The 19,561-nt window shown below is 50.7% G+C and overlaps 1 protein-coding gene across 1 annotated transcript; it reads left to right on the top strand.

Moving 5' to 3' along the window:
* The first annotated feature begins 1,341 nt into the window (after positions 1 to 1,341).
* Positions 1,342 to 11,815, top strand: LOC141991697 (interferon-induced protein with tetratricopeptide repeats 5-like). The gene is made up of 2 exons (XM_074960062.1): positions 1,342 to 1,346; positions 7,879 to 11,815. Exons 1-2 carry the CDS (start codon positions 1,342 to 1,344, stop codon positions 9,182 to 9,184), a joined length of 1,311 nt encoding a protein of 436 aa, XP_074816163.1. The 3' UTR covers positions 9,185 to 11,815.
* Positions 11,816 to 19,561: the final 7,746 nt, after the last annotated feature.

The raw sequence follows: 19,561 nt of genomic DNA, 5'->3' as shown, positions 1-19,561 counted from the left end.
AGTCACACAAGCAATTCCCTTAGACACTCCACTTCCCCAGTATCACCACCAGGACCAAGCCCCACACCCAGGTCAATATACAAGTCAGATCTTACCCACAAATCACACTGTTGCCAATCCTTTAGAATCTAAAAGTTTACTCATTGAAAGAAAGAAAGAAATATAGATGAGAGCTAAAATTGGTTAAATGGAATCAATGATATACAGTGATGGCAAAGTTCTCAAGAAGCTGACCAAATGCTTCCCTGAGGCTACTTTGAATCAAGCACATTGACATACAAGTACATAGCCAATGTTCATCACTTCAGCCACAACAACGATACACCCAGACAGACAGCATAATCCTACCCAGCCAATCCTAACCTCTCCATAGACACCTCACACGACAACCTCTGTACCATATTTGCTGCAAATATATAACAGTGGTTGCAACAATGATCTATACGGTCACAGGTCATGTCAATAACGTCACAACCTGACTATTATTTCCTCACTTTAGAGGGTTTAATTTCTATGTGGGGGAGGCATTTTCAAAAGTGCCGAAGTGACTGAGGAGCATGGCTCACGCTGGCAGCCAATGGGGCCTGGGTGTCTAAACCGCGGGGGTAGCCTTTGGAAAATCGCACCCTGCGCGGATAAAGCTGGGGGAGGGTTCGGGGAGAGGAGGAGACCTGGGGGAGCAGGTACAAAGCTCTCACCTTTGGCTAATTGCCCTGCCTCCGTCATCGCCCTCTGCTCCTCGCTGCTCTGTGCCCAGGCAGGGCCCTGGAAGTGCATGAGGGCGATACGAACACCCCTCGGTGGTGGGGAAGGGCTGGCCGGGGCCGGGACACGGGCAACCGGTTCGGGGCAGGGGGCTGTGGAGCTGGTTGGGGGCGTAGCGGGGAGCGCGCCGCGGCGTGGTGATGGTGAGTGACCCCGTCTGTGTGCTGGGAAGCCCAGGCCAGGATTGTACGTGTGCAAGCGCGTGTGTGCGCACACACACACACACACACACACACCCCATAACTAGCCCCATGTCACCCATGGAGCTGCAGGTGGCGACTCGGGCTGGGCGGACGCTGAAGATGACAAGGGGAAGTGAAAGTTAAGTTTCAGTTTCCTTTTCTCCTGCTCACTCTCGCTTCCTGGGGAAAGGCAGCTCCCCAGCCAAACCAGCGAGATCCCCAGCGAGCAACCCGCCCTGCGTATGAAGGGCAGCATCGCCCGGGCGGCCACAGTCCGTCCTGCCCGGGCAGAACTCGGGTCTCTCCCAGAACCGGGCACTTCCACACCGTGGGAAGAAACCCGGGGCAGTGAAAGGAGCCGTCACCTCCCCTGCCTGGGAGTCAGCGGATCGCAATGAGGTAGGAGCATTGGGGTCGCTGGGCGGGGGGGACATTTCCAGCGAGGGCTAAAGTCAGACAGCTTGCCACCCCCCTCTGCGCATTTCTGGGCTGTAAATCTCCGGCTTTTAAATCTCTGGGGCGCGGTCACTCTGGGGTGATTCTGCGTCCTGTTGACTCTCCAGGCTGGTGCCTCTCAGGGCTAGTGCAGGTCACTGTTGACACCTCCCCTGCGAGCTCCCCTCGCTGTACCTTCACGGAGAACTCCCCCTCTGGCCAGCTGTCACTCCGGCTTCGCTCCGCATCAACGGAGGAGCCGGTAAGAGAGTGCCCCCCCCAGCCCTGTGCCCCCTCTCCGTTGTGTTTCAGAGGAGCAGCCCTGTTAGTCTGTATTCACAAAGAGAAAAGGAGGACTTGTGGCACCTTAGAAACGAACCAATTTGTTTGAGCATAAGCTTTCCTGAGCTACAGCTCAGGAAACCTGGCTGCTGGTGTGGGGCGGGGGGGCGGAGAGATTAACTCTGATCCCTGGGGAGCTGGAGCCAAGGGACAGCTGGAGGGAGGGACGGGACCAGCCCAGGAGATGCAGAGAGAAAAGGCAGCAGCAGCAGGAGCCCGGAGCTACAGCGCAGGGGAGGCTGCTGGGAGGGGAACCAGCTGCTTGCAAGGGGGCGGGGGGGCTCTTGTGAACGCTCAGCCTGGAGCTGAGACCACGTAACCCCACTGCGCCCCCAGCACCACCCTGAGCGCAGGGCACCGGCACCAGACCAGAGCGCAGGGACAGCTGGAGAGGGGGGGAGGGGGGGAAGGCTGTGTGTCTAGCAAGGCAAAGGGGGGGGGAGTCCTGTGAGTCTAACAAGACGGGGGGGGGGGTGTTCTATTGTTCAGTGTGGTGCTTGTTCCAGGGTGACCATATTTCAGGTTCCCAAAAACACTTCCTTATTTACTTTCTCCACACCAGTCATGACTGTATAGACCTCAATCATATCCCCCCTTAGTCGTCTCTTTTCCAAGATGAGCAGTCCCAGTCTTATTAATCTCTCCTAACATGGAAGCCGTTCCATGCCCCTAATCATTTTTGTTGCCCTTTTCTAAACCTTTTCCAATTCCAATATATCTGTTTTGAGATGGGGCAACCACATCTGCATGCAGGATGCACAGCAGGGGGAGGGGTGTAACAGGCCTCCATTGTCTCAGTTAAATGGCCAGAGACAGAATATTTACATTCTGCCGACCCTCAGCATCTCCCCATTACATTTCTCTCCTGCCTGCTGACTAGAGTGGGCCCCGTTCCCATTGATACTAAGGTTATGGCTACAGTGCAGTCGCAGGTGTGTCTAGCTCAGGTAGGCATCCCCATGCGAGCTTTAATCTAGCTAGTGGGACTAAACCGAGCAGTGAAGCCGCAGTGGCGCAGATCCGGATGTGGCCTAGAAACACAAGTACGTACCTGGGGGCCAGATGGGCTTGCAGGTCCTGCACCGCCAAGTGTCACTGCTGTCTTTAGCTGTGATATCTAGGTTACAGCTAGTGCGGGTAGGGCAGCCCATGCTACGGTCCCACCTCTCACTGCAGGGTAGACACACCCTGCGGCCATTTCACAGCACCCTGGCCGTGCAAAGGGGCCTTTCCATTTACACTCGCTTTACGCTGCCAGCGTGCTGGGAACTAGCCTTTGTGTAAATGAGAGTCAGGCCCTTCCTGTCTCCTTGGATAAATGGCCCCCGTTGAAGTCAGTGCGAGACTCTCTCTCCACACACACATATACGTATCCCAGGACATAAATGACCCCAGTGGACAGCCAGATGATTTCCAATGTTTGAGGGGGTTTAAGCGCTCCCTGAAGATTCAGTTTTCTAGATGTCAGCTCCTTAAAAGTTACATTTCTATTAAGGTTAACCCCCATACCTTACATTATTGATCCAGACTGCATTTGCAACCTTAGCTCCACATTCACCAAGTTCTTACATTGGAAATCCCTTTGTTTTGTGGGCTCCGTTTTGTGACATCACGATGTACATTTTGGCTTGGAATAACACGCATCAAATATTCCAGTTAATAGCTAGCTTCGGCCCTAAAGGTGAACTGCACAACAAAATAATCACTTCTAAATACTCTCACTTAGCAGCTCTGGTGCTGGAGGAGCATTCAAACAGGTAAACACATTTTGAACAAACGTTGTACATTGTTATTTCCACCTGTCATAAATATAAAGGGAAGGGTAAACCCCTTTAAAATCCCTCCTCGCCGGAGGAAAACTCCTCTCACCTGACAGGTTTCAGAGTAACAGCCGTGTTAGTCTGTATTCGTAAAAAGAAAAAAGAAAAGGAGTACTTGTGGCACCTTAGAGACTAACCAGTTTATTTGAGCATGAGCTTTCGTGAGCTACAGCTCACTTCATCGGATGCATAGCATATCGTGGAAACTGCAGAAGACATTATATGCACACAGAGACCATGAAACAAAACTTCCTCCCACCCCACTCTCCTGCTGGTAACAGCTTATCTAAAGTGATCATCAAGGAGGGCCATTTCCAGCACAAATCCAGGTTTTCTCACCCTTCCCCCCCCCCCCCCACAGACACACATACAAACTCACTCTCCTGCTGGTAATAGCCCATCCCTCTTTGAAACCTCTCTTTATAATGCGCATGATAATCAAGGTGGGTCATTTCCAGCACTAATCCAGGTTTTCTCACCCCTCCCCCCCACACACACCCCCCTCCAAAAACCACACACACAAACTCACTCTCCTGCTGGCAATAGCTCATCTTACAATGTGCACAGCAATAATCCAAGTTTAACCAGAACGTCTTGGGGGGGGGGGTTGTAGGAAAAAAACAAGGGGAGATAGGCTACCTTGCATAATGACTTAGCCACTCCCAGTCTCTATTCAAGCCCAAATTAATAGTATCCAATTTGCAAATGAATTCCAATTCAGCAGTTTCTCGCTGGAGTCTGGATTTGAAGTTTTTTTGCTTTAAGATAGCGACCCTCATGTCTGTGATTGCGTGACCAGAGAGATTGAAGTGTTCTCCGACTGGTTTATGAATGTTATAATTCTTAACATCTGATTTGTGTCCATTTATTCTTTTACGTAGAGACTGTCCAGTTTGACCAATGTACATGGCAGAGGGGCATTGCTGGCACATGATGGCATATATCACATTGGTGGATGTGCAGGTGAACGAGCCTCTGATAGTGTGGCTGATGTTGTTAGGCCCTGTGATGGTGTCCCCTGAATAGATATGTGGGCACAGTTGGCAACGGGCTTTGTTGCAAGGATAGGTTCCTGGGTTAGTGGTTCTGTTGTGTGGTATGTGGTTGTTGGTGAGTATTCGCTTCAGGTTGGGGGGCTGTCTGTAGGCAAGGACTGGCCTTTCTCCCAAGATTTGTGAGAGTGTTGGGTCATCCTTCAGGATAGGTTGTAGATCCTTAATAATGTGTTGGAGGGGTTTTAGTTGGGGGCTGAAGGTGACGGCGAGTGGCGTTCTGTTATTTTCTTTGTTAGGCCTGTCCTGTAGTAGGTGACTTCTGGGAACTCTTCTGGCTCTATCAATCTGTTTCTTCACTTCCGCAGGTGGGTATTGTAGTTGTAAGAATGCTTGATAGAGATCTTGTAGGTGTTTGTCTCTGTCTGAGGGGTTGGAGCAAATGCGGTTGTATCGCAGAGCTTGGCTGTAGACGATGGATCGTGTGGTGTGGTCAGGGTGAAAGCTGGAGGCATGTAGGTAGGAATAGCGGTCAGTAGGTTTCCGGTATAGGGTGGTGTTGATGTGACCATCATTTATTAGCACTGTAGTGTCCAGGAAGTGGATCTCTTGTGTGGACTGGACCAGGCTGAGGTTGATGGTGGGATGGAAATTGTTGAAATCATGGTGGAATTCCTCAAGGGCTTCTTTTCCATGGGTCCAGATGATGAAGATGTCATCAATATAGCGCAAGTAAAGTAGGGGCGTTAGGGGACGAGAGCTGAGGAAGCGTTGTTCTAAATCAGCCATAAAAATGTTGGCCTACTGTGGGGCCATGCGGGTACCCATAGCAGTGCCGCTGATCTGAAGGTATACATTGTCCCCAAATGTAAAATAGTTATGGGTAAGGACAAAGTCACAAAGTTCAGCCACCAGGTTAGCCGTGACATTATCGGGGATAGTGTTCTTGATGGCTTGTAGTCCATCTTTGTGTGGAATGTTGGTGTAGAGGGCTTCTACATCCATAGTGGCCAGGATGGTGTTATCAGGAAGATCACCAATGGATTGTAGTTTCCTCAGGAAGTCAGTGGTGTCTCGAAGGTAGCTGGGAGTGCTGGTAGCGTAGGGCCTGAGGAGTGAGTCTACATAGCCGGACAATCCTGCTGTCAGGGTGCCAATGCCTGAGATGATGGGGCGCCCAGGATTTCCAGGTTTATGGATCTTGGGTAGTAGATAGAATATCCCAGGTCGGGGTTCCAGGGGTGTGTCTGTGCGGATTTGATCTTGTGCTTTTTCAGGAAGTTTCTTGAGCAAATGCTGTAGATGCTTTTGGTAACTCTCAGTGGGATCAGAGGGTAATGGCTTGTAGAAAGTGGTGTTGGAGAGCTGCCGAGCAGCCTCTTGTTCATATTCCGACCTATTCATGATGACAACAGCACCTCCTTTGTCAGCCTTTTTGATTATGATGTCAGAGTTGTTTCTGAGGCTGTGGATGGCATTGTTACCATAACCTCAGCCATGCAGAACACAATGCCAGGAAACTGCTGAATTGGAATTCATTTGCAAATTGGATACTATTAATTTGGGCTTGAATAGAGACTGGGAGTGGCTAAGTCATTATGCAAGGTAGCCTATCTCCCCTTGTTTTTTTCCTACAAACCCCCCCCCAAGACGTTCTGGTTAAACTTGGGTTATTGCTGTGCACATTGTAAGATGAGCTATTGCCAGCAGGAGAGTGAGTTTGTGTGTGTGGTTTTTGGAGGGGGGTGTGTGGGGGGGGGGTGAGAAAACCTGGATTAGTGCTGGAAATGACCCACCTTGATTATCATGCGCATTATAAAGAGAGGTTTCAAAGAGGGATGGGCTATTACCAGCAGGAGAGTGAGTTTGAATGTGTGTCTGTGTGTGGGGGGGGGAAGGGTGAGAAAACCTGGATTTGTGCTGGAAATGGCCCTCCTTGATGATCACTTTAGATAAGCTGTTACCAGCAGGAGAGTGGGGTGGGAGGAAGTTTTGTTTCATGGTCTCTGTGTGTATATAATGTCTTCTGCAGTTTCCACGATATGCTATGCATCCGATGAAGTGAGCTGTAGCTCACGAAAGCTCATGCTCAAATAAACTGGTTAGTCTCTAAGGTGCCACAAGTACTCCTTTTCTTTTTCCTCTCACCTGTAAAGGGTTAAGAAGCTAAAGGTAACCTTGCTGGCACCTGACCAAAATGGCCAATGAGGAGACAAGATACTTTCAAAAGCTGGGAGGAGGGAGAGAAGCAAAGGGTCTCTGTCTGTCTATATGCTGCTTTTGCCGGGGATAGACCAGGAATGGAGTCTTAGAACTTTTAATAAGTAATCTAGCTAGGTATGTGTTAGATTATGATTTCTTTAAATGGCTGAGAAAAGAATTGTGCTGAATAGAATAACTATTTCTGTCTGTGTATCTTTTTTGTAACTTAAGGTTTTGCCTAGAGGGATTCTCTATCTTTTGAATCTAATTACCCTGTAAGGTATCTACCATCCTGATTTTACAGAGGGGATTTCTTTACTTCTATTTACTCCTATTTCTATTAAAAGTCTTCTTGTAAGAAAACTGAATGCTTTTTCATTGTTCTCAGATCCAAGGGTTTGGGTCTGTGGTCACCTAATTTCCAACATTTCCCAGGAAAGGGGGGGGTGCAAGTGTTGGGAGGATTGTTCATTGTTCTTAAGATCCAATGGTCTAGGTCTGTAGTCACCTAGGCAAATTGTTGAGGCTTTTTACTAAACCTTGTCCAGGAAGTGGGGTGCAAGGTTTTGGGAAGTATTTTGGGGGGAAAGACGTTTCCAAACAGCTCTTCCCCAGTAACCAGTATTTGTTTGGTGGTGGTAGCGGCCAATCCAAGGCAAATGGTGGAATATTTTGGACCTTGGGGAAGTTTTTGACCTACGCTGGTAAAGATAAGCTTAGGAGGTTTTCATGCAGGTCCCCACATCTGTACCCTAGCGTTCAGAGGGGGGGAGGAACCTTGACACCCCCTGAGAAATTCTCCTGACGTTACCAAGCGGGGAGCTTTCTGTGACATAACAAATACCACAGGCTGCATCTATTGCAATGAGTCATGGGGTTTGGCAGTGTTGCTTTCTAGGACACAGGAAGTACTAAGAGGATTTCACAAAGGTTAGATTCAACCCATTCATACTGGTCCCATGCATGGGAGAGTGAGGACGTCAGACACTGAAATCCAGGCTTAGTTCTTTGTTGCCACTTAGCAATTTGCTTTTAACCGGAAAGAAGCCCTGTCACTCTGTAATCACTGCCCCAGGATTGTAGCATATAGTGGAAATTCATTCAGCCCAAATGGAGTCTCATTTTTCCCTCTCTTTGCAGCACCCTGCGTCTGAAGGAGAAGCTGCAGGCCCTCCAGTGCCACTTCACCTGGAACTTTGAAATCAGAGACCAGGTAGATGCAGTTCATCTCCTCCAAACTCTGGCTCTCAGGATTGCCCACACTCACTACCAGAACCAGACCACGCTCCTTCCCATGCAGGCTTATCTCTGCCACCTGCAAGGGCAATATGAAGATGCTCTGCAAAGCCTTAGAGAAGCCGAAAAGATTCTGCAAAGAGATCACCCAGATAACTTCCCCCGGCAGGTCCTGGTCATTTACGGAAACTTCGCCTGGATCTATTATCACTTGGCCCACTATGATTTGGTTGAACTTTACCTGGACAAGGTTAGAAAGATCTGCAGCTCCCTGAAGAGCCGCTCTCCACATGCAGCTCAGATCCCTGAGATACATGCACAGAAAGGCTGGTCTCTCCTGGCAGCAGGCTTCCGCAATGGCAAAGAAGCCACAGAGTGTTTCAAAATGGCATTAGGAGAAGACGAAGCGAATGGGGAATTTCTTGCTGGGTTGGCAATCGCAGCCTTTGCATCATGGGATCACTCATACAATTCTACGTCTTGGAATGAAGCCAGAGAGAAGTTGGAAGACATTATCCCTGAACAGCCGCAAAACTATGAAGCTAAGGTGTATTTAGCCGAGATCCTTAAGGAATCGGATAGACAGCAAGCAGAAGCCCTCTTAGAAGATGTTGTTCAGAATAGCCTGGACCCTGAGGTCCTGAGACGTGCAGCCAAGTTCTTTGAACGGGAATTCGTAGAAAAAAAAATTTCTATTCTAGAGCGAGCAATCTCTCTGAACCCCAATTACCATCTCCTTCACTATGACCTTGGCATCTGCTACAAGATGCAGTTGTGGGGGGCCAAATCCAGCAGAAGAGAAGAAATATTGGCAGCAGCTATTGAGGCCTTCAAAAAGGCTGTGCAGAAAGATCCAGCCTCTGTGTTTTCAAGGCTGGTTTTAGCTGAAATGTATGGAGAAAACACACCTCACTACCAAGAAGAGATTTATCTCAATCTCGTGAGTGCAATGCCCAGCCTCAGCAAGAAGTGTCAGCAGGCAGTCTGCCTTCACTGGGGAAATTTCCTCTTCTACAAGAAGAACAGTGTGCAGAAGGCAGCTGAGATGTACAAAGCAGGTTTCGCCATTCCAGACAACTACCCGGAGAGGCAACAACTGAAAAGGAAGTTGGAAAAGGTGGCAGAAATATTCCAGCAGAACTCCCAGACCACTGAGGCTGAGGCCATACGTGACTTCATGCACGAGACTGAAAGTCATTCTCTTGAATAAAGGAGGAAGTCCACTCGTGGCAACAACAGAGCAGGAGACTGGAGATGTGGAGAAAATGGGGGATCCTTTCCCTTCCCTGGACACACCAAGACCTCCTTCTGAAGTGAGTCACTTTCCCCACCTGTGTAACAATGACATTCGTGTTGCAAATGATTCAGACTATGGCACATGCTGCTGCTGCTAATTATTATTAGCTACCTGTCTTGTGGTCACGCCTAGGAGCCCAGACATGGACCAGGACCCCATTGTGTCTGGCTCCAAAGAGTCTACAGTCTGCAACAAGGGACAACAGGAGCGAACCAGCAGACGGACAGGGGAGCACAGGGAGACAATACTGGTCAGCAAAATGGACAGTGGCCTCAGCCCACCAGCTACCCAGCCATTGTCAAGTGTCTTGTAAGTATCACCGCAGAGGACAGTTTAGCTTCTGATACTGAGCAGCTGTTTCTACTCAGAGGGGACGGTGCGACCATCCTTGTCTCTACGCAAACCTATCCTCCAGCTCTGCGGCCTTCCAACATCCACGCAGCAAATAGGTGTGGAGTTTCTTCTAACAGCATTGAGTTTTTGTATTTGCATAGATGAGTGCCTGTAATGGGAATAATTATATAGACACATCTTTGCTTTCCGCACCTCACCCTGACCATGACTCACATTTACATGGCACCAGTTTCCCCAGCTTGTCATGGATCTGAATTATTGTAAATGAAGTAAAAACATAAGTTACAGAGAAAACAGAAATAAATCAGTCTCTTTGTGTTGAAACATTGCTTCTCCTGCCTCTAGATTGCATCGGGGTGGGAAGCACACATAGGACCCTACAGGCGTGTCGAGCTCACAGTAAAGCACCAGGACAGTCACTAACAGAACACGAACTGTCCCACATTGAGGTGTCATTACAGGAGGGTTTGGAAGAAATTGATAAACTAAACCATTATAAGTCACCAGGACCAGATGGCATCACCCAAAAGTTCTGAAGGAACTCAAATGCGACATTGCAGAACTACTAACTGTCGTCTGTAACCGATCATTTAAATCGGCTTCTTTACCAGATGACTGGATGACAGCGAATGTGAGGCTGTTTTTTTTAAAGGCTCCAGAAGTGATTCTGGCAATTACAGGCCGGTAAACCTGACTTCAGTACCAGGCAAACTGGTTGAAACTAACTATAGGAAAGAACAGAATTATCAGACACATTGATGAACATGATTTGCTGGGAAAGTGTCAACATGTATTTAAATTTTCAGAAAGCCTTTGGCAAGGTCCCTCACCAAAGGCTCTTAAGCAAAGTAACCTGTCATGGGATAAGAGGGAAGGTCCTCTCACAAAGAGATCTCACAAAACTGGGTGACTGGGCAACAAAATGGCAGATGAAATTCAATGTTGATAAATGAAAAGTAATGCACATTGGAAAACATAATCCCAACTATACATAGAAAATGATGGGGTCTAAATTAGCTGTTACCATTCAAGAAAGATCTTGGAGTCATTGTGGAGAGTTCTCTGAAAACATCCACTCAGTGTGCAGCGACAGTCAAAAAAAGCGAACAGAATGTTGGGAATCGTTAGGAGAAGGATAGATAAGAAGACACAAAATACTTTATTGCCTCTCTTTAAATCCATGGTATGCCCACATCTTGAATACTGCATGCAGATGTGGTTCCCCCATCTCAAAAAAGATATATTGGAATTGGAAAAGTTTCAGAAAAGGGCAACAAAAATGACTAGGGGTATGGAACGGCTTCCATATGGGGAGGGATTAATAAGACTGGGACTTTTCAGCTTGGAAAAGAGATGACTAAGAGGGGAAATGATAGAGGTCTATAAAATCATGACTAGTGTGGAGAAAGTAAATAAGGAAGTGTTATTTACTCCGTCTCATAACCCAAGAACTAGGGGTCGCCAAATGAAATGAATAGGCAGCAGGTTTAAAACAAACAAAAGGAAATATTTCTTCACCCAACGTACAGTCAACCTGTGAATCTCTTTGTTGTCAACGCCAAGACTATAACAGGGTTCAAAAAAGAACTAGAGAAGTTCCTGGAGGATAGGACCATCAGTGGCTATTAGCCAGGATGGGCAGGGATGGTGTCCCTAGCCTCTGTTTGCCAGAAACTGGGAATGGGCGACAGGGGATGGATCACTTGATGATGACCTGTTCTGCTCATTCCCTCTGAAGCACCTGGCGGTGGCCGCTGTCAGAAGACGGGAGACTGGGCTAGATGGACCATTGGTCTGACTGAGTATGGCCGTTCTTATGTACTTAAGAGCCAAGGCTGACGTTTCAGAAGTGCCAGAGCGGTATCAGTGAGAAGTAAATGAGAATCAGGCCTTGTGACACTTTACTACGTTTTCAGTCTGTTGCTAAGGGCTTGTCTACACACAAACACGGAGCTGCTTTCGCTCCATTGGTACAGCCCTCCAGGGTGGCTGCCACTGTTAGGCCAGTTCTCCCCGCCGTGGTTGAGGTCACCTGTGCTGGACGCTTACCAGGCTGCTGGGACTGGCTCCCAGAACTGGATGGGTGTATTTCTGATATCCCTCGGCAGAGGTGCCGACTTCCTGAGTTCCCCGGGGGGCGGGCTCAACCCCTTCCCCGCCCCAGGCCCCACGCCCACTCCAGCCCTTCCCCAAGCCACCACGCCTACCCCACCTCTTCCTGCCTCCGCTCCTCCCCCTCACCCCAGCACCTCCTGCATGTGGCTGAACAGCTGATCGCGGCGTGCAGGAGGGGCTGATTGGCAGCACCTGCTAGTGGGTGGGGGGGTGGGGAAAGGAGCTGATCCACAGGGCTGCCAGCAGCTGCTGAGCACCCACGGAGTCGGTGCCGATCTCCCTGGATTCTGGACAGGCCTTAGCACTGCCTGCTTCTTTGACCTCTAGGCTCACTCCCTGGTCCTAGACTCTGGATCTGGCACCCCTTCTTGAAAGTGGGGCCCCATGGCTCATGAGCGCGTGAGACAGGCTGCACCAGGCCTTTGTGGCCCCTACTGGAGGCCCCGTGGTCCTATCACATCCTGCCCCAGGAAAAGAGCAGCAAAGGGCTGCCGAGAGCGGCCCCATGGAAGCAGCCAATCAGAGCCCAGCAGGCTCAGGTGACAGGAGCTGCGGGTGCTAACAGGGCAGTGTCTGGCTGGGACCACAGGGGCACTCACACTCCTCTCTGGCCAGAGCAACTCTGGGGACAACCCGAGTTTCGTTCTAGCCGCATTTGCTGAAGCTGGGAAGAGAGAAGCTCTGAGAATTTTAACCCTGAGCTATGAGGGGGGCAGGGAAGTAGCAGCAACGAATTGCAGTGAGTGGCGCACGGCTGCTGTGCAGAGTGTCCCTGGGTCAGAACCTGGGCTAGTCTTTGGGCCCAGGTTCCCCCACCAGCAAAGTGGTATCCCCAAGAAGGGGACAAATTTCATTTGGAGGCCCAAGCGAAAGGCTGAAATTAAAGGGCTCAGAGCCAGGGCTGAAGACGCTGGTGAGGGCAGATAGTTTTGCTGGACACAGCGTCCCTCATGGAACAACGGAGCCTGTCCCTGTCTGAGGCACATGGGCCTTCATCTCCAGCCTCCTCATCCTTGCAGCCTCATGCACAGGAGCTGGGGTCTTCTCTCAGCAGTCTGCAATGAGGAGGGACATCACTGTAAGGGCAGGAATGGCCCCACTCGCCCTTCCATTGCCCCACTGATTGGTTTTGCCGTCTAGATTTTAAGAACTGGAATGATAAAGACTGTCATATGAAAAACGGCTACGTTTGCAAGTATCGACCCTAGCGAGGAGAGTCGCTCGCCTGCGCCTAAAGGGGGAGCTCAGTGCCTGGGATGCAAAAGAACTGGGCTCCTTGGGCATGATCAGACAAGGTCCCAGACTTTCCGATGCCTTTGCTGCATCAAGAGACAGTCCCCGCCCTCCCTGAGAGACCAGATCTCACTTCCCCAGCTGCAAACTCTCTTCCCCGAAGTGTGTCTGTTCTAGTTACACTCCTGCCCCTTCCCCTCAGTGGCTGCAGCCCACAACAAGAATAAACTCTCCTGAGCATGCAGTTCTGTGTGTGTCTCCTCTGTTCCAATCCTGGCCCTGCATAGAGGCGTCCATCCAGCCCCCTCTGACTGTGTCCTGAACTGCCCAGATCTCAGTGGAGGAGAGGAAGGGGACCCTCAGAGGGAGGCAGGATGGGCCTGGCCTTTTGGATAAGGGACAGGACTTCGTCTCCCTCTAGATATCTGCAATAACCAGAGTTTCTTCTCTCTTCTGGCCCACCCATCTCCTCCTGGTCTTATCTCCACTCAGACACACAAAGCAGGGACGTTTCTAGCAGTTGTGTAAACATCAGGCCCCACCAGAGCTGGAAGCATTTGCCACAGTACTCAGCAGGCTGAGGTCCGTGAATACCACCCCTTGGACCTTTTTCCAACTGGTCAGTGTTGGACAGTGACTGGGTTATGTTACTATTCCTGGGGGAATTCTGCACCACTGTGTGTGCAGAACTGGCTCGAGCCCCCCCACCGCAGTAATCTGGGAAAACTTAACACCGCCCCGGGTGCCTCCAAGAGACAATACGTCCCCACTCACAGGCACTGAGTCTGTGATATACAAAAGAGAACTGCTATTAAAAGGGAAAGGGAACCCAGCATTAGTTTGGGAAAACATCACAACCACATTCAAACACATGTGATCATAAGCCAAGCCAACCCCACAGCACACTTTTGTTAGGTGGGTTCATTTTCGTATGTTTTGTGACTACAGGAATCCATGTTGGTTTCAAAATGGAATTTTATGCCCACGTGAGCTATAGGTCCATTTTCCCGCTCTTTTATTTCTCCTGGAGTTGTAAACAACTTCCAGTCAGAACTGGTTTTCCTAAGGGGTTTCCCAGAAGGGGCTTCCCGCCTTTTCTAAGGGGTTTCCCAGGCAAGTGTATAAAAAGCTGGCCCGAACATGGCCTCAGGGCTGTCCAACTGAGTGGCAGCCAGGGACGGTCACGGGTCACGGGTCATGGGTCTTACCTGCAGACATCTATCCATCCTAGGGATTTTCCTCCTACAGCTTCCTCACCTCTAAAGAGAAGAGAGGAGAAGAAACAGCACTTACCTTTGTCATCGTCCATCGCTGTGCTCCTGAGCGTACCATTTCTTCTGTTTTCCTGGGGCCCCGAAGGAACATCAAGGGACTCCTTGGAGCTCCTCTCCAAAGCCTTGCCGTTAGCCAGAGGATTGAGGTCCCAAGCACCTGCTGTCGCTTTGATCTGCCAAGACGGATTTTATATCTGTTTTGTAGGGTTGAGTTTGGGGGTAATCACTGTATTGCGCAATTTTGCTCTTTATTCCCCTTCTTATTTGTCCCACTCTTTGTTATAAACCCTTCAATACACTTTATTTGATTTTACCTTTACTGATTGACTCCTCATTATTTAGGGTGGGAGGGGTCCTCTTTGCAGGAGAAGGGATCCTACCACATGACAGATGCTGGACAGGGAGGCCGAACCTAGGGAGACTGAAAGCATAAGGATCTCTTTTCTTATCACACACACACACTCCTCCTTTGCCTTTCAGTCCTTTCCCCCTTTAACACAGGGCAGTGTCTTTTGCCTCAGTTTCCCAGCTGCTGGTGGGAAAGTCTGAGGAATGAATGCCCCATTAGCAGATCGCTCCCCTCTCCCTCCACTGCACCCCACTCACAGTTGGCCATCCTTGGTCAGCAAAGACCCAGAGCTCAGAGGGGCCTTCATGTGGGTTCCCTCCCACCCCCACCCAGGACGTGCATTGAGCACAACGGACCCTGCTGCCACCCTTCCCTCTGCCACCATCGGTCACCCCGGCGCTGCTGCTGCTTCTCTGCCGCCACCCGCCGCTCTCTGCGATGCCACGTTCTCAGGTCCCACCACTGAACCCAGCGCTCGGTGAGTAGCGGGAAACCTCACTGCTCGGGCGCTCTCTTTCCCTGCACCACCGTCCCGCACCAGGTCGATGGCTCGGCCGCTAGAGCTCATCACCAACTCTTGCTGGTGGCCGCTCTGACAATTTTTCCTAAAAGACTTAATTAACTTTAGGAAAAACAAACAAATATGCACATGGACACATCCACGCCATTGTAATTTATCTAAATGTAGGATTTGTATTTTGCAGACTCAAGAATAAAAACAATGTACAGGTGTCTCTATTGTTTACTAGACCCAAATGCAATAGAAACACAAATAAGCTGCTTTGAACGTTCTTATCTTTTTTGTTGTTTCTTTGGCTTTTTTGGTAAAAGGTGGATGTCTGTACGACAATTTGACCCGGACGTTGCTCCTAGTCTTGTGCTCTGGGCAGGAGCGACTCACCGTGCCAGGGAGCTGCCAAACCCTGTAGTTACAGCAACTGTAAACAGCGAGTGCGGCCCTTCAGCAAAGCCCACCCTGGGGAAGGTGGGTTGGGAACTCCCCTGTGGCTGTGGAGTCCCAGGCTCCCCGTGCATCGGCCAGACAGGAGTGGGAGAGCTGCCCAGGGGAATGCCCTGGGGACCCAATGCCTCAGCTGCCTGCACTGACAAGAGCTGGCTCCAGCACCACGGGTCTCCAGAGACGCTGCCTACACCCTGCTTCACGAGAGCACTTCACTGGAGGGTGACGGCCTGCATCAGGACAGGCTCAGCCCACTTCTGCTGCCCTTTACTCATACAACAAGGTAACAACCTGTCATTCCCCTGCATTCAATAGTAAAGTGATTTGTAACCCACCAGCAGCCAACACTGCTCCCTTTGGCACGGCAGCTCTGTCTGCTGGATATCGAGGCAGAGAAGGTGAGTTCATAGAATCGTAGGACTGGAAGGGACCTCGAGAGGTCATCTAGCCCAGTCCCCTGCACTCAAGGCAGGGCTAGGTATGATCTAGAGTCTAGACCATCCCTGGCAGGCGTTTAACCGGCTCTTAAAAATCCCCAATGATGGAGAGTCCACAACCTCCCTAGCCAATTTATTCCAGTGCTTAACCACCCTGACAGCTAGGAAGTTTATGTCCAACCTAAACCTCCCTGGCTGCAATTTAAGCCCACTGCTTCTTCTCCTGTCCTCAGAGGTTAAGAAAAACAATTTTTCTCCCGCCTCCTTGTAACAACCTTTTATGTACTCATGTAAATACAGAAGTCGTTTTCCCCCAGCCCATCACTAGATGTTAGAGGAGATCTCAGTCATTCCCTGCTCACATAGCCACTGGGAGCTGACAACAGGAAGGGATTCAGAGGGTTAACAGCCCATGGGGAACGCGGCTCCCTCCCACCAGCTGGGCACCCCAGTCACTCAACCCTGCACAGAGACCAGGCATGAGGGGCAGTCGCAGCCCTGCTTCTATGCCACCCAACCCCTGCAACCCTCTGCGGGGCCCCACAGAGCCAGGATCAGCCCCAGCACAGCAGTGGGTGGCTGTGTGTGTGGGTGTGTGGGGTTGGGAGGGGAATATGTTCACAGGGGCATGCATGTGAGTCGTGCAAGTGTTCGCAGGAGGAGGGTGTGGGGAGTGGGATGTTCAGAGGGGAAGGGTGGGTGACGTCTCTCCTGCTGTCCCCGCTCCCTGTCCTGGGCACCTGCCAGCTCTTTGCACAGAGATCAGGAAGCTGAAACCCAGAGAAATGAAACCTAAAGGGAGCGTGAGGAATCAGAAAGAGCTGGGCCGGGAAACACAGCAGGCTATGGTGAGGCCCCACCCCCGGCCAGCCTGCCTCACTCTGGGGAGAATGCATTCGGCTGGCAAGGCCTCAGGCTGCTCTGAGAGCCTCGGATGACCGGGGCTGGGGAGCACACGGGACATGATGGGATTTGTGCCTTTAAGGAGCCCTTTATGCATCTCCAGCAAGGGGCTCTCAGCTGGGAGCTGGTCAGGGCCCGTTAACCCTCGCAAGCCCAGGCCTCAGGCACCGACACCCCCCAACAAAAAGCAACCGCGGCTTTGCATCCCCTTTAAATAAATTGCTCTAGATGTGGCCCTAGGGTGCTGGCTGTTCCCCCCTCACCCCTCAATGATGGGACAGTCCCCCCTACCGATCGAGGGCAGAGAACCAGGCAAACGATTCCCTGAGTTTGTTGAAATCGGCTTTTTAAGTGTATTGTCTTTATGCTGCTGCTCCCCCTGCTTCCTTCCCCTAGGATCACAAACTCTTTATCGCTGTGTAGTCACTTTCACCCAAGTTGCCTTCCACCTTCAGGTTCACAGCCAGCTCCTCCCTATTAGTGAGAAGGAAATGGCAACTAGCCACCGGCCTTCCCCCCTTTACATCCTCCACCTTCTGAAACAAAACAAAATGTATATTTAAAAAACCCTACGGAAAGACGCTTCTCCCTCTGGGAGAGGAGAAACCAAACATGTGACAGGTGTGAGTCACAGTACTTAATGCACAGCTGGAAAGCGCTCAGACACTGCAATGAGGAGCAGAGAGTAAGAACCCATGTAGGACTGAACAGAAGACACCCCCACACTGTCCCCACAGCGCAGTGAACCAGGCAGGGGCCCACGGAGATAGAACGCGATCGTGTCATTGAAGAGCGCACCAGCATGCGGCACTACAAAGGGAAGAGATGAGGCTGCACAGGGAACCTGGGTAACGATGCAGCCTCTGGCGGGACACAGCTGAGAGTATCAGTTCAGGACAAATTGCTTAGAGCAGGGCAGTTACAGCCCACGGTTGGGTTTCCTTTACTATTAAGGCACACCAAACCAGCCAAACAGATCACTTCGGTCTCACCCCACTGGCTAACCATAAGTCACACAAGCAATTCCCTTAGACACTCCACTTCCCCAGTATCACCACCAGGACCAAGCCCCACACCCAGGTCAATATACAAGTCAGATCTTACCCACAAATCACACTGTTGCCAATCCTTTAGAATCTAAAAGTTTACTCATTGAAAGAAAGAAAGAAATATAGATGAGAGCTAAAATTGGTTAAATGGAATCAATGATATACAGTGATGGCAAAGTTCTTGGTTCAGGCATGTCACAGTGATGGAATAAATGGCAGGTTCAAATCAAGTCTCTGGAGAACGTCCCCAGCTGGGATGGGTCATTCAGTCCTTTGTTCAGAGCTTCAGTGTCGCAAAGTCTCTCCAAAGGTAAGAAACAGGATTGAAGATAAAATGGAGGGATTTCCAGGGCCTTTTATATCCTCTGCCGTGTGGAAGGACACCCCTTTGTTCTTACTGTGGAAAATCACAGCAGCAAGATGGCGTTTGGAGTCACATGGGCAAGCCACATGTCCCTGCATGACTCAATTCTTTTACAGGGAGAGCAGCCATTGCTCACATGCTACCTTGAACATTCCCAGGAAGACTTCTCATGTGAATTGGAGTCTCCCAAGGTCCACTGTCCGTTAAGTGTTTCTTGACTGGGCACTTACCGAGAATAGTCCCTTCTCAAGAAGCTGACCAAATGCTTCCCTGAGGCTACTTTGAATCAAGCACATTGAGATACAAGTACATAGCCAATGTTCATCACTTCAGCCACAACAACGATGCGCCCAGACAGACAGCATAATCCTACCCAGCCAATCCTAACCTCTCCATAGACACCTCACACGACAACCTCTGTACCATATTTGCTGCAAATATATAACAGTGGTTGCAACAATGATCTATACGGTCACAACCTGACTATTATTTCCTCACTTTAGAGGGTTTAATTTCTATGTGGGGGAGGCATTTTCAAAAGTGCCGAAGTGACTGAGGAGCATGGCTCACGCTGGCAGCCAATGGGGCCTGGGTGTCTAAACCGCGGGGGTGGCCTTTGGAAAATCGCACCCTGCGCGGATAAAGCTGGGGGAGGGTTCGGGGAGAGGAGGAGACCTGGGGGAGCAGGTACAAAGCTCTCACCTTTGGCTAATTGCCCTGCCTCCGTCATCGCCCTCTGCTCCTCGCTGCTCTGTGCCCAGGCAGGGCCCTGGAAGTGCATGAGGGCGATACGAACACCCCTCGGTGGTGGGGAAGGGCTGGCCGGGGCCGGGACACGGGCAACCGGTTCGGGGCAGGGGGCTGTGGAGCTGGTTGGGGGCGTAGCGGGGAGCGCGCCGCGGCGTGGTGATGGTGAGTGACCCCGTCTGTGTGCTGGGAAGCCCAGGCCAGGATTGTACGTGTGCAAGCGCGTGTGTGCGCACACACACACACACACACACACACACCCCATAACTAGCCCCATGTCACCCATGGAGCTGCAGGTGGCGACTCGGGCTGAGCGGACGCTGAAGATGACAAGGGGAAGTGAAAGTTAAGTTTCAGTTTCCTTTTCTCCTGCTCACTCTCGCTTCCTGGGGAAAGGCAGCTCCCCAGCCAAACCAGCGAGATCCCCAGCGAGCAACCCGCCCTGCGTATGAAGGGCAGCATCGCCCGGGCGGCCACAGTCCGTCCTGCCCGGGCAGAACTCGG

This window comes from Natator depressus, chromosome 1 (assembly GCF_965152275.1).
Source record: "Natator depressus isolate rNatDep1 chromosome 1, rNatDep2.hap1, whole genome shotgun sequence".
Taxonomy (NCBI): Eukaryota; Metazoa; Chordata; order Testudines; family Cheloniidae; genus Natator; species Natator depressus.
Note: the sequence above shows the minus strand (reverse complement) of the source record. Positions and strands in the feature narration are given on the sequence as shown.